General features: G+C 33.4%; 1 protein-coding gene and 1 pseudogene across 1 annotated transcript; both read right to left on the bottom strand.

Moving 5' to 3' along the window:
• Positions 1–2,789: 2,789 nt before the first annotated feature.
• On the bottom strand, positions 2,790–7,971 carry LOC132186871 (U-box domain-containing protein 33-like; annotated as a pseudogene).
• LOC132186589 (uncharacterized mitochondrial protein AtMg00810-like) lies at positions 3,200–3,622 on the bottom strand. Its single transcript, XM_059600569.1, has one exon. It carries the CDS (start codon positions 3,620–3,622, stop codon positions 3,200–3,202), a length of 423 nt encoding a protein of 140 aa, XP_059456552.1.
• Positions 7,972–15,211: the final 7,240 nt, after the last annotated feature.

Raw genomic sequence — 15,211 nt, 5'->3', positions numbered from 1 at the left:
CGGGTACCCGCGAGTCGTAATCGGGTTGTGTCAGGTACCCATTTTGCTACCCCTATTGAGGGGTGGTTTTGGCCACCCCTTTGGCTTCTTGGGGGTGGCTCTACTTTTTTCTTCTTTTTCTTTTTTTTTTTTTAAAAAAAAATAATTAAATATAATTTTTTAATGTTCTTAATTTTAAAAAAATATTATTATTTTTTAATTAATTATATGGACACATGTCAAGTTGTTATTGGTGCTGATATGACGTTCTATCAAATTTTGGACAGAATTTAGACGGAGGTACCATCTTCGTTTTTAGGCAAACCAAAGATACTTCATATGATAAAAAGTAAACCCTAAAAGGTAAAAAAAAAAAAGTTAAACCACATAAATAATAAGGTATTTAACCTTTAAATTTATTGTGTAAATTGTAATAAAAAACCCCACCCTCTCACACCCACGCCGTCTCTCAATTTGCGACTCTCTCTGCAAGTGCAAACTACAACTCTTCTCTGCAAGTGCAAGGTATCTCTCTCTTCCCCTCTTTTCGTTCTCTCTATGTTTCTTCTCTATTTCGTTCTCTCTCTCTCTCTCCATTTCTCTATCTTTGGTTCTCTACAAAGAAACAATTTTTCATGCCTCTCTCTCTATTTCTCCATTTCTCTACAAAGAATTTTTTTTTTCATATCCCCTCTCTCCATTTTTGTACCAGTTTTTTTTTTTTTTTTTTTAATATGGTGATATGATGATTATGTGATTTTTTTTATATAAATATTTTTGTAGCATAATTGCAAAAAGAAATTTCAAAAAAAAAAAAAGATTATAGTATAGTTGTTTATGTTTCAAAAAACAAAGAAAAAAAGTCCTTAATAATATAAATTGTACTTGTATTATAAGGGTATTTTAGAAAATTTGATCACAATATGATTCTATTCACCAACATATTGCATTGTATCAAATAAAGGAATACATAATCAGTGCTCTATTCCAACGTTATAATCAAACAAAGGAATATGAATAGCTAGTATAATCTACACTCTTTTATTCCCAATCTAGCTAGTATAATCTACACTCTTTTATTCCCAATAGTAACTAATCTTTTTTCGACGGACTAGACATTTCACGAACCAACGAGGCCACAAACCCACTGAAGCCACAGTCTTTAGTACTAGTTTTAAAAGCTCTGATATCAAAGACTTAGAGGTATGTTACTAGGGGTGTCAACCCGGTTCGGTTTTCTGGTTTTGGCCAAAACCGGGAACCGGAACCAGGGTACCCTGGTTCTCAGTTTTGAGAAACCGGAACCGGAACCGGTTTTTTAAAAAAATTGGTTTTTGGGCTTATTTTAGGTATTGGGCCTAAAATAAGCCCTTTTTTTTTTTTTTTTTTCATAAGTTGGCCTATTTTTTTTTAAAAAATCTATTAGTCTCTTTGTTTAAATTAAAGGGGATTTGTTGTGATTGTTCCAAATAATTAAAAAATAAACCTAAAAAAGTCCAAAAATCCTAAAAAATCAATGTTTTTGCCTATTTGGGCCTTAGAAATTTTTTTTTTTTAATTTTTTAAAATACGCTAAACCTAAACCTAAGTGTAAAAATTATATATATATAAAATGGAAACCGGGTTCCGATATTCCCAGTAAAAACCGGGTAAAAAAACTGGTACCGGACCCAGTTTTTGAATTTTTCAAACCGAAACTAGAATTGGAACCCCGGTTTTTCAATTTTATGGTAATTTTTGACACCCCTATATGTTACGTATGTAGGTTGAGAATTCGGTGGTAAGTGATGGAGATCATCGGGTTAGAATGAATTTGGACGTACACACACCCATCAAAGAGTCAACATGCATGGCCCACGTCTCACCAAAATACATTAATACAGAATAGAGGTGTTTGCAAGCGAGAAACACAACGTCCCACGATATTTCACCATACCCCTGCGAATCAACTAATCCCACCGACAAAGCAAAGAAGTAATTCCACAGCAATTCTTCATTCATAACACGCACAGCAGAGAAAGAATAGAAGAAGAAAGAAACAGAGAGAAAGGGAAAACATCCAGAATCAGAAGAGAGGGCCAATGAGAAAGAAGAGCCGAGTGTCACCACACATGAGGAAAATAATTGCTATATGAGAACATGTTCAAGTATATAATTTTTGATATGAGATTAAAAATTATTATTAAATTAAAAAAAAAAAAAGAAAAAAAAAACAAAGCATAATAGCTTTGTCGGTGCTGCATCAGTATGGTAGTGTTTGTTGTTATTGAAGTAATGAGCCGTGTTATGACAATAGAATATATATATAAGAAAGAAACATATGTACTCTAGCTTTTTCCACCTGGAACAAATTGATGTCAAGATTTGAAACTTTCATTAGTTTTCCTTATTATATTGCCAGTGGAAAACGATCTATGCAACTTTTTCTCCATTTTTTATTCTTTGTTATTTCACTTGAGATGATTTTGTTTACAGGCATTGCTAGAAATATTCCACCATTATTTTTCTGGGGAAGAAGAGGTCAAGAAAAGAGACGTAACATATGTTGAGTAATGTGAGGAGGAGGAGAAACAGAGAATATACTTTGCCGAATATTATAGACGGTTGAATTAAGCCTTTGACTATCTCATTAAAAAATTAATCAGTGTATAATAAAAGAAACCAAAGCGATTTATGGCATTTAAAATCGTACGGTGCAAAATATGTTTTAAAAACCGTCTACGTGAACAAATCGACAACATAGACTACTATAAACTTTTCATTTGTTGAGAATAATATTGTATATTGAATAACACAGAATAATATACAGAAGGAGCTTATTTATATAGGCTAATAATACATACACTAAGATGTCCACGAGCTGATCACGAGACGTGACAAAATGAAGCTGTAGTGAGCCCTGAAGAAGATGATGACGGACAAAATGACAATCAATCTCAATATGTTTGGTCCGTTCATGAAAAACATTATTATAAGTAATCTGAATAAGACTCATGTTGTCACAATATACAGGAGTAGAAAAAGAAAGAGAGACACCCATATCCTGTAACAGCCATTGTAACCAAAGTAGCTCCGAGGTAGTGTCAGCTAAAGCACAATATTCTGCTTCGATGCTAGATTAAGCAACAACAGTTTGTTTCTTACTTCTCCAAGAGAAAAGCGATGTGCTAAGTAGGAAACAGTAACCAGTTGTAGAGCGACGATCTGTTGGATCACCCGCCTAATCAGCATCAGTATAAGCATGCAACTGAAGAGGAGATTGAGAGGAGAAATAGAGCCCATGAAATAATGTTCCCTTCAGGTAGCAAAGAATGCGGAGGACAACTGAGAAATGAGTGGAGCGAGGAGCAGCCATAAACTGACTCACCTGATGGACATCATGTGAGATATCAGGCCGAGTGACAGTAAGGTAGACAAGACTGCCAACTAAATGCCGATATAAGATAAAATCATGAAGAGGCTCGCCATCATCAGGAGTGAGACGAGTATTAAGCTCAGTCGGTGTGTCGACAATCTTACTGTGTGTGAGATTGGCTCGGGAAAGTAGATCAGAGATATACTTAGCCTGTGTTAAATAATAACCATCAGAAGAAGCAGAGATCTCAAGACCAAAAAAATAGCTGAGAGGGCCAAGATCTTTCATCTCAAAGTGCTGACTGAGGAATTGTTTAAGTTCCTAAATACCAGTGATATCATCTCCAGTGATGATCATGTCATCAACATATAGTAGAAGAAGTATGGTACCTCGGTTTGTGCGGCGAATAAACAAGGCTGAATCATAAGAGCTGATGGAGTAGCCAAGGCTAGAGACAGTGGCATTAAACTTAGTAAACCATGCTCTAGGAGCCTGCTTAAGTCCATATAGAGCTCGACGGAGACAACAAACCTTGCTTGTAGGAGGAGATAACCTAGGAGGTGGATGCATATAGACTTCAAATCACCATGCACTATGCTGTGAGGTTTAGCAGAATGAAGATAAACGAGGACAGAGCACAACTCTGTGGCGATGCGTATTCGAGTTTGCCATGATAATGGAGGGTTGTTGTCTTTCATGCTCAGTCTATCTTCAAGGCTTCCATTGGGGAGATACTCATAGATTAGCGCAAAAACTTCAGGGCAGGATCAGTAAGTTTCACAAGATTTGGATGCCGTAGCTGACTCAATACACTAACCTGATATATATTATATACAACCACCAAATGAGATAAAATGCCAAACTTTTGATCGAACTTTGTTCCAATTTTTAAGTGTAAATTGCTGTTGTTGAATGTATTTTTCTTTTAAGTGGTGAAAACTTTAAAAATTAAAAAATTAAGGAAATAAATTTTGAATAATGGAAGTTTAGTTTGAATATAAATTAAATGGAAAACTTCACAAAAGACCTATGAACTATCTTGCGTTTTGAAAAAACTCTCAAAATTTAAAAACTCTCAATTTCACCATTGAACTTTCAATTTGATGCAATATACCTTCCCTCCTTCAATTTTCAGCGTTAGCTTTAATGAAAATCGACAAAAATACCAAAATACCTTTGATTTTCGTTTTTTTTTTTTTTAAGAAAAACAATTGGGTCTCAGTGATAAATTTGAAATTTTATAAAAAATTTAGAGGTATAAAGGTCATTTAATCATATTTAACGTCTGTTTAACGCTAAAAATTGATGTACAAGAGTACATTACTTGTACATCACATCAAATTGAAAGTTCATGATGTGAAATTGAGAGCTTTTGAAATTTGGGGGGTTTTTTCAAAATGCTTGATAGTTCAGGCGTCCTAAGTGAAGTTTTCCATGAATTAAAAGATTAAATTTATCTCTTTCTACCAGTTTAAACTTTTGAAATGAATGATAACTTAACCGTACGTATCACTAGTTTAGGCCCAATAAATATACAACTACAAATAAATTTTCGAAGGAGTAGACAAACCTCCACTTGGAATTGTGAGGTGCCATGGGCGCCAGGAGATTGTAGCATCTTAATTGCAATCTCTTTTTGACGCAGGAGACCTTTATAAATGCTTCCATATCCTCCTTGTCCAATTTTCCTGGATTCATCAAACTTCTAAGTAGCTTCTTCGATCTCAGAGAGCTTCAACTCAAAGAAGTGATCATCATCACCAACTTGTTTTCTTCTTAGCCCTGCAGCTTCTTTCAGCGCATTATCACGCTCCATCTGTACCTCATTCATCTCTTTGTGTAACTCTGCAATCTGAGTCTTTAATGATAATTCATGTTCTTGAGAAATCCCCAGTTCTTCCTTTACTTGGTCTCTTTGATTCTTCACATTTTCAAGCTTTTCTTTTACCTTCACTAGCGCTTCGTCAGCCTTTTTTCTTTGTCTCGACTCTTCTTGGCTCTATTCATTTGATTTTCACAATTTGCATCAGATTGTGTTTCAAGTTCTGCAGCAACTAGAAATCTCTCTTTTTTTTTAAAAAAAAAAAAAATTAAAATCTTAACCCTGCGTTTGGCCTCAATCACATCTCTTTTTTCTCTCTAACGCCTGAGTGTTTCTTTTTCATTCTCTGCCATCACTTGTTGAAGTCACTCATAAAGAGTGTCATCTAGGACATCCCTTACATGTTTATATTTAAAGCCTTTTCGATCATATTGTTTAATTGCTTATTAATCTTTGATCAATTTTGATGAACAAATGCTAAAGAGAAACCTAAAACGCTTCTTATAGAAGCCCCACGTACAATTTAAACCGTACCATACACTCAAAGCCTCCACATGCATGCCTCATAATATATAGAGAAAATAAAAAACTGAATTTTTTATTTTAATTTAGAGTAAATTTGTATTTTTATAAATTTTACATGAATCAATGTATTGCACGTACCACAGCATTGAGGGCTCCATTAGAAGAGCATATTGAGATGGTACTTGCACTAGAAACCAATCTTGGACTCTGCGGCAGCAATGGAGATCCGACATCCACATAAGAGGTTCTTGAATAACCCGAACCCGCGGGAGAGGGTGCGCTAAACTCATTGGCCTCATTCCATGAAGACAGAGTTACGTCAGCCACTCTTTTGGGAGAGCTGGTTGAGCAATAATAACCCGAACCGGAAGGACTCCTTCTCAATCCTAACCCATTCCCCCATCCATCAGAACCCGAAGGACTTTTTGGAGATGAAGAAGTCTCTTGATCACTAGTGCCCGCTGCCGCCGGTGAAGGGATATCGAATATGCCCATCATTCTTCCACTGCTATCCCTATTGTGCCCCGCCGTAACAGATTGTGATCTCACGTAGTTTGATTGTCGGGTTTCACTATTGTCCCTGTCGTGCGCCCCCAAAGCAACCGACCGTGATTTCATGAGGTTTGATTGTCCACTTTCAGGCAATATCTCTGCGCTTGCTTCCCTATATCCATATGGTAATTAAATTTGCCTTGGTAATTAATATAAAATCTACCATTTATAAATATTAAATGGTAAATTTAATAAAAACATATATCTACCAAACCTGGTGAAAATGAGGTGGCCTTTGCAGATGAATTGCATATGACAGGAAATAGGGGCTTGTTCGCGTACATATTTAGCTTTACTAGACTTGAGTTTCGTCATTCTTTTGCAATTATCAAGCAATAATTGGTTTTACACTTTTACCCTTTTTAATCTACTAAACAATTTGCAATATGTCTAGTTTCTCAGGGAGTTTATATGAATTCTATATATGTGTCCGAGATCCGACAATTCAAAATTTGTTTGGACAAATAATTAATAATAATTACTATCTAAATTGATCATAATAATTTTGATTACAAATTATTGGTGATGACAATTTGTGACCGTTAGATATAAACTAAGAATAGATCAAGAAATTAATGAACATGATGATGTGGAAAAAGATTTTATGTTGTCTGTACCGATTATAGTGCTTGTCTGCAGCTGCTCCCATAACAAGCTTCTTGATCTCGTGCTTAGAGATGAGATCTACAATTCCCTTCTCGATACGGTCCATTTCTATTTCTAGTTTTTGTGCCCGTACCTACATTTTAAAAAATAAATCAGAAATTTCCAACCTATGAATTTAGATAATTTTTTTTTTTTAATTATTCTTTTTAACAATTAGATAAACTAAATTTATTTAACACTAAAGGAAAAAAGAAAAGTGAATAAAACAAACAGAAAAAGGGGAATAAAATCTATACCCCCATTTGGAGACAGAAACGAACGTATTCATCGAGGATCTGATGCATGTTTTGCCTTTCAGTTTCCTGGTAATCGCTCACTATCTTTTCCTTGAGTTTGCTTGCTGGAGCTTTTGTACCCACTGCAGATTAATCAACAAAAAAACTCTAATAAATTCCAGATTATATAATATTCTTCCAAGTTTCCTTTCAAATCGTTTCACGATCGAGCCTACTTGATTAATCCACCTTTAATTACTGAAAATTAAGCTACGAAATTAGCCAAACTCGATCTTCAAGCCAAAAACTGCAATTTTCCATAATTATTTCCACAAATATAGTCAACCAAGAACAGTTCCAACAAGTCAAGCAGCAGCACAACTGAATAAATCAAAACTGATCGATGAATTCCCATAAAAACATCAACAAATATGTTTGGATATTTGTAATATTTGTGAGTGAGTGTGTGATGACATGCACGTGCGCGTATACATACATGAATCATATATATATATATATATATGTAATTGGTACATACTAAAGGGGATCAGCTGCGCAGGAACATGAACATGAAGAATGCAAATCCTCTTTCCTCCGGAGTTCTGCAAAGCCCATAACAGGGTTGAATTGCACTCAGCCTTCACATCTTTTCCCACAGCAACGTATACCATCGGATCCTCTAAACTCATCTCCTGTCTGCTTCCCATACTTTTCCCGGACACAAGAGAAAACTCAAACTCATCAAAATTTGTTTTCTGAAGAGAATATTATAAGATTCAAATATCCAGCAAAAAGAAAAAAAACCAAGATTTTTTTAAAAAAGAAATGGTAAAAGATTAAAAGCCTTTGTATGGTCTATAAAGTTTCTGGGCTCCGTTAGGATATGATTGGGAGTAAAAGGGACAGCTTGTTTGGACTCCTTTGTGTATGTACAAGCATATGGACCCATGGCTTGCGCAGGAGTGCAACGACTTCAAAATGGTCTAGAAATGGCCCCACCCAATTAATTATCAATTTCTTCGTGGCAACTTGTAATCTTCAAAGTCAAAGATGGCTTCTCCACCACCGTGATGAAATGGAAAAATGATCAGCTGGCAACGTTCGACTTGATGATGACAGATGGAGCAAGGCCCGGTGTGAAGCTAAGACGTTCGTTGGAAGCTCCCTTTGTCCTTTTTGTAGTGGCCATGCATGAAGGGCTTGATTAGCTTGCATCTCTCGATTTTTTTTTTTTTATTAATAATTTTTTTATTGTTTGATTAATATATATATTGATGGGTCGGTCTTAATTGGATCAATGATCGATGTAGGGCAAACAGGGCGCATATAGTACTCAAGCTAAAAGTTTTTTAGAAGTTGGCTCGAGTTTCACTAAAAATCTGCTCGAACTAAGTCCGTTCAAATTTAAACGATCTTCTAATTTTGGCTATGAATTAACTCCATCATCCCTTGTGTATTCTTTCTTCATTTGGTTCACTTTTTGATATTTAGACTATTTCCATCTTTACTTGATTTAGTTCATTTTAGATTAGTGCTAACAAATTATTTTCTGGCTTTTCCAAGTTTGTTTGTAGGATTGTTATACAATGATCTTAGAGTTCAATAATAATTCAATTTTCATTATAATTAATATATTGTTTAAGAAATTCCGGAAAATTAATATATTGTTTTATCTAGTACAGTAGCAATTTCTTAATGAGCAAGTATCCGAAGCAGGTAATAAGCCCTAAACCTACCACGAAAAAAAAAATAAAAACCTGTTTCAAAGTGTTGGGAATATCTTTGGAATATTTCCGACGGTTAAAACCATTGACAGATAATAGTCTTCCATGTATTAATTCTTTGGCAAAGCGACGAAAATTCTATCCACAAATTAACTACGTAGAAAGGTCTGAAAATGACCGATTGAAAGAGAATATATATATATATATATATATACATATATATATATATATATGTGTGTGTGTGTGTTCTTTCTTAATTGGATAAAAAATAATATTAGTCGGTTTGGAGAAAAAAAGAAGAAGCACAAAATGTATCATACAAGTAAAAGAATTAAAAAATCATTATTTGTCATCAAGGGGTTATTCAAAAAGTCATAATAAAAGAAAAAAAATTTCTGTAGCCATCATTGATTAAATAAAAAGAAAATAAAGGGGTCATGATATATATTTGATCAACAACTTAATTGATGATTACATCAATTTATCATACAAGTAAAAGAATTCTTGAAAAGAAAGAAAGAGGAGATAGAGATAAAAAAGATTAATTTGTAATTTTTGATAAACATGAAAAATATTAAAATTTATATTTTTATCCCACAATGTTAACACCATAATCATTCTCAAGTTCAACTAACCTTTGAATTTTTTGTTTTAACAAGAAGTAGAATAACCTTTGATTTGTTTTTTTTTTTATCTATTTTTTAACAAGAAGTAGAAATCTTATATTTTATATATGATCACTGAACCTTGAACCTCTTATGAACAACTATACATCTTTTATCTTTTAGATGCTAGCATTCTGAATATGGATAAGTAATCATTTTAATTAGTAAAGTAGAAACTTTAATTAGGAATCACTTTAAATTAAAAGAAATAATAACTTCAATCATTCCAATAGGAAGCAGATACCTAAGCTTGAAACATCAAAAAATAAAATAATCATTCATATCAGATATGTTTTCTTCTCTCGACAAAATACTTTGGTTTGCGGAATAGACCCTTGGAATGGACTACCTCACCTTAGGTATAACTATTCTTTTGTTTGATAACACTCTATTCTTGGGAATAGTCTGTTTACATGGGACTACTAATCTCATACACACATGGTTAGCTTAGCCACTAAAAAATGAGTGGCTTACTTAATCCTGTCATGTAGTGTTAAATTTAAGGTTAAATACCTTATTCGCCCTTTGGTTTAACTTCTTTATTTTTTTCTTCATAGGGTTTACTTTTTATCACAGGTGGTACTTCTGATTTGCCTAAAAACGGAGATGGTACCTCTGTCTAAATTTCGTCCAAATTTAACGAAACGCCACGTCAGTACTAATAACAAATTAACACGTGTCCATATAATTAATATAAAAAATAAAAATAAAAACATTAAAAATTATATTTTTTTTAAAAAAAAAAAGTTTGAGGGTGGCCAAAGAGCCAAAGGGGATGGCTGAAACCACCCCCAAACCCAAGCCACCCCCTTATGGCCAAGGGCCTTTGGGGGTGGTTTCGGCCACCCCCTTTGGCTTCTTGGGGTTGGCTCTACTTTTTTCTTCTTCTTTTTAAAATATATATATAATTTTTTAATGTTTTTAATTTTAAAAAAATATTATTATTTTTAATTAATTATATGGACACGTGTTAAGTTGTTATTGGTGCTGATATGACGTTCTGTCAAATTTTGGGCAAAATTTAGACGAAGGTACCATCTCTGTTTTTAGGCAAACCAAAGATACCTTATGTAATAAAAAGTAAACCCTAAATGGCAAAAAATAAAAAGTTAAACCACATGGAGAACAAGGTATTTAACCCTTAAATTTATTGTGTAAATTGTCATAAAAAACCCCACCTTCTCACACCCACACCAACTCTCAAACTGCGACTCTCTCTGCAAGTGCAAACTACAACTCTTCTCTGCAAGTTCAAGGTATATCTCTCTTCCCCTCTCTTCGATCTCTCTTCTATGTTTCTTCTCTATTTCGTTCTCTCTCCATTTCTCCATCTCTCTGTTTCTCTTTTCTTTGTTTCTCTACAAAGAAACAATTTTTCATGCCTCTCTCTCTATTTCTCCATTTCTCTACAAAGAAACTTTTTTTCATCTCCCCTCTCTCTCTGTTTCTCTATCTCTCTCTGTTTCTGTACCAATTTTTTTTTTAAAAAAAAATTCTGTTTTTTTATTTCCTTTTTTGTTCATTTTTTTTTTTATGGTTGATGTGCTTTTAGTAGTTTTTTTTTTTTTTAAAAAAAAAAAAAAAGAATATGGTGGTGATATGACGATTATGTGATTTTTCTATATAAATATTTTTGTAGCATAATTGCAAAAGGAAATTAAAAAAAAAAAAAAAAAAAAAAAAAGGCCACATACCTTACATAATTAAAAAAATAAAAATTATAGTATAGTTGTTTATGTTTCAAAAAACAAAGAAAGAAAATCCTTAATAATATAAATTGTATTTGTATTATAAGGGTATTGTAGGAAATTTGATCACAATATGATTCTATTCACCAACATATTGCATTGTACCAAACGAAGAAATACATAATCATTGCTCTATTCTAGCGTTACAATCAAATAAAAGAATATGAATAGTTAGCTTATTTCACACTCTTGTATTCCCAATAGTAGTTAATCATTGTTTAATGAACTAGACATTTCGCAAACCAAACGAGAACCCAAACTCACCAAAGCCACAGTCTTGACTAGTTTTAAAAGCTCCATTTTGAAGACTTAAGAGGTATGTTACGTATGTAGGTCGAGAATCCGGTGGCAAGTGATGGAGATCATCAGGTTAGAATGAATTTGGACGTACACACACCCATGAAAGAGTCAACATGCATGGCCCACGTCTCACCAAAATACATTAATACAAAATAGAGGTGTTTGCAAGCAAGAAACACAACGTCCCACGATATTTCACCATACCCCTGCGAATCAACTAATCCCACCGACAAAGCAAAGATGTAATTCCGCAGCAATTCTTCATTCATAACACGCACAGCAGAGAAAGAATAGAAGAAGAAAGAAACAGAGAGAAAGGGAAAATATCCAGAATCAGAAGAGAGGGCCAATGAGAAAGAAGAGCCGAGTGTCACCACACAACAGGAAAATAATTGCTTTATGAGAACATGTTCAAGTATATAATTTTTGATGTGATATTAAAAATTATTATTAAATTAAAAAAAAAAAAGAAAAAAAAAAGAGCATAATATAGCTTTGTCGGTGCTGCATCAGTATGGTAGTGTTTGTTGTTATTGAAGTAATGAGCCATGTTATGACAATAGAATATATATAAGAAAGAAACATATGTACTCTTTTTCCACCTGGAACAAATTGATGTCTAGATTTGAAACTTTCATTAGTTTTCCTTATTATATTGCCAGTAGAAAACGATCTATGCAACTTTTTCTCCATTTTTTATTCTTTGTTATTTCACCTGAGATTATTTGGTTTACAGGTATTTCTAGAAATAATATTCCACCATTATTTTTCTGGGGAAGAAGAGGTCAAGAAAAGAGACGTAACATATGTTGACTAATGTGAGGAGGAGGAGAAACAGAGAACATACTTTGCCAATATTATAGAAGGTTGGATTAGCCTTTGAGTATCTCATTAAAAAATTAATCGGTGTATAATAAAAGAAATCAAAGCATTTTATGGCATTTAAAATCATAGGTTGCAAAATATGTTTTAAAAATCGTCCAAGTGAACAACACGACAACATAGACTACTATAAACCTTTCATTGCATTTCCCGTCAATCAAAATTAAAGTAAAAAAGTAAATAACATGAATTTCATTTTCATATATGAACTTTACATTGTCAACGTACGTTGCATGAAAAAGAGTAATTAATTAACAAAAGCTGTCTACCAAACCTAGTGAAGATGAGGTGGCCTTTGCAAATAAATTGAATATGACAGGAAATAGGTGCTTGCTCGCACATATTTAGTTTTACTAGACTTGAGTTCTGTCATTCTTCTGCAATTATCAAGCAATACATAGTAGATCAACAATCACTACAAAAAAAAAAAAAGGAAGTTTTTTTAAGTGTCTATAGTACCATAATTTCTGTCACGTCAGTAAATAGTGACATATCAATTTATGTCACGTCCATAAAAATTTTTGGGTTAAATTCATTTTACTTTCCTAAAGTTTCAAGCGTTTTTTTAATTCATACCCCAATGTTTAAAAATTTGCAATGTACCTCACTAATGTTTCAAAAAATTTCAATTTAGACATTTCGTTACTCATTTCCGTCTAATTGGACGGAAATCATCTCACGTGCTTCTCACGTGAAATTTTTATGCCCTCTATTCCAATTTTGCCTTCATTAAAACCTATAAAATTACGTAATTACTCTCAATTTCATAGGTTTTAATGAGGATAATTAAATAATTGGGTTAAATTCACTTCACCTCCCTGAAGTTTCAAGAGTTTTTTAATTCGAACCTCAATGTTTAAAAATTAGCAATGTACCCCTCTAATGTTTCAAAAATTTTCAATTTAGACCCTCTATTACTAATTTTCGTCTAATTGGACAGAAATCATCCTACGTGCGTCTTACATGAGATTTTATTGCCCTCTATTCCAATTTTGCCCTCATTAAAACCTATAAAATTACGTAATTACCCTTATTAAAACCTATGAAATTGAGAGTAATTACGTAATTTCTTAGACTTTAATAAGGGCAAAATTGAAATAGAGGGTATCAAAATCCTACGTGAGACGGACGTGGGATGATTTTCGTCCAATTAGATGAAAATTAGTAACGGAGGGTCTGAATTGAAAATTTTTAAAACATTACGGGGGTACATTGCCAATTTTTAAACATTAGGGTTCGAATTAAAAAAACTCATAAAACTTCAGTGGGGTAAAGTGAATTTTCCCCTAAATAATTTCATAGGTTTTAATGAAGGCAAAATTGGAATAAAGGGCATCAAAATCCCACGTGACACATACGTTGGATGATTTCCATCAAATTGGACGAAAATTAGTAACAGATGGTCTAAATTGAAAATTTTTGAAACATTAGTGGGTTATATTGCCAATTTTTAAACATTGGGGTTCGAATTGAAAAATTCCTGAAACTTTAGGGGGTGAAGTGAATTTTTCCCAAAAATTTTCTGACGTGTTGATGTTGCCACATCACTAAATTTGACGCGGTAGATACTGCCACGTTGTTAAATTAATTTTCATTTTTAATATTTTATAATTCTATACATTACTGACCTTGCAATTTTTAACACATCAAAAATTAATGACGTGTGAAATTAGTAGGTCAAAAAATTTTGACCGGCTAATTTCACAAGTAAGAATTTATTAACGTGTGAAACTGCCACGTCAAAAATTATTAACGTGGCGTTTTTTCACAGGTCAGTAATTAAATTATATAAAAAATATATGTTTTAATTATATATTTGATTTTTAAGCCTATTATTGATGTGCCACATGTAACCTACGTTGGGAAGTACTCCATGGAGCGCCATCAGAACGTGCCCGACGTCCCATCCCCTGCAGCGCCATCATATTATGCATGCACCCTTCTTCTTGCCTTTTTAATTTTTTTCCTCTCCCTCCTTTTTTCTAATTTTCTCCCGCCTAGTGTAGCTCTATCTCTTACCAGCCCTCTCTCTTTTAAATGTATTCTTTTTTTTTTTTTTGGTTAAATACTTCAGAACCCTTGAAATTTTACAACTTTATTTTTTCTTCCTTGGGGTTTTATTTTTATCATAGGACGTCCCAGTGATTTTGATAATAGACCAAGTTAGTTTTCCGTCAGTTGACCGCTAGTTGACTTAACTGAATTTCACATGAACCAATCAAATGTTGACACGTGGCACCAACTTAATTTTTTTTTAAAATTAAAAAAAAAAAAAAAGTATTTTCTAAAAAAAAACAAAAACAAAAAAAATTGGCCACCCCCATCTGGCCGGATGAGGGTGGCCGAGCCACCCCCTTGGCTCCAAGCCCATTGAGCCACCCCCAAATTTTTTTTTTTTTCTTTTTTTTTTTTCAAAAATACTTATTTTTTAATTAAAAAAAAAAATTAAGTAGGTGCCACGTGTCAACATTTGATTGGTTCATGTAAAATTCCGTTAAGTCAACTAATGGTCAACTGATGGAGGACTAACTTGGTCAGTTATCAAAACTACAGAGACTTCCTGTGATAAAAATGATGCCCCAAGAGAAGAAAAAATAAAGTTGTGAAACTCAGAGGAGTCTGAAGTATTTAACCCTTTTTTTTTTTAACTGTCCCTCCCTTTTTCTAATTCTCTCCCGCCCAAGCATGGTGAGCTGGTTCTTTTTTTTCTTTCTTTTCTCTCTCCGCGCAGCTCTATCTCTTCCTCTCCCTCTCTCTTTTTTTTCTTTCTTTTCTCCC

This window comes from Corylus avellana, chromosome ca7 (genome assembly GCF_901000735.1).
Source record: "Corylus avellana chromosome ca7, CavTom2PMs-1.0".
NCBI lineage: Eukaryota > Viridiplantae > Streptophyta > Magnoliopsida > Fagales > Betulaceae > Corylus > Corylus avellana.
Note: the sequence above shows the minus strand (reverse complement) of the source record. Positions and strands in the feature narration are given on the sequence as shown.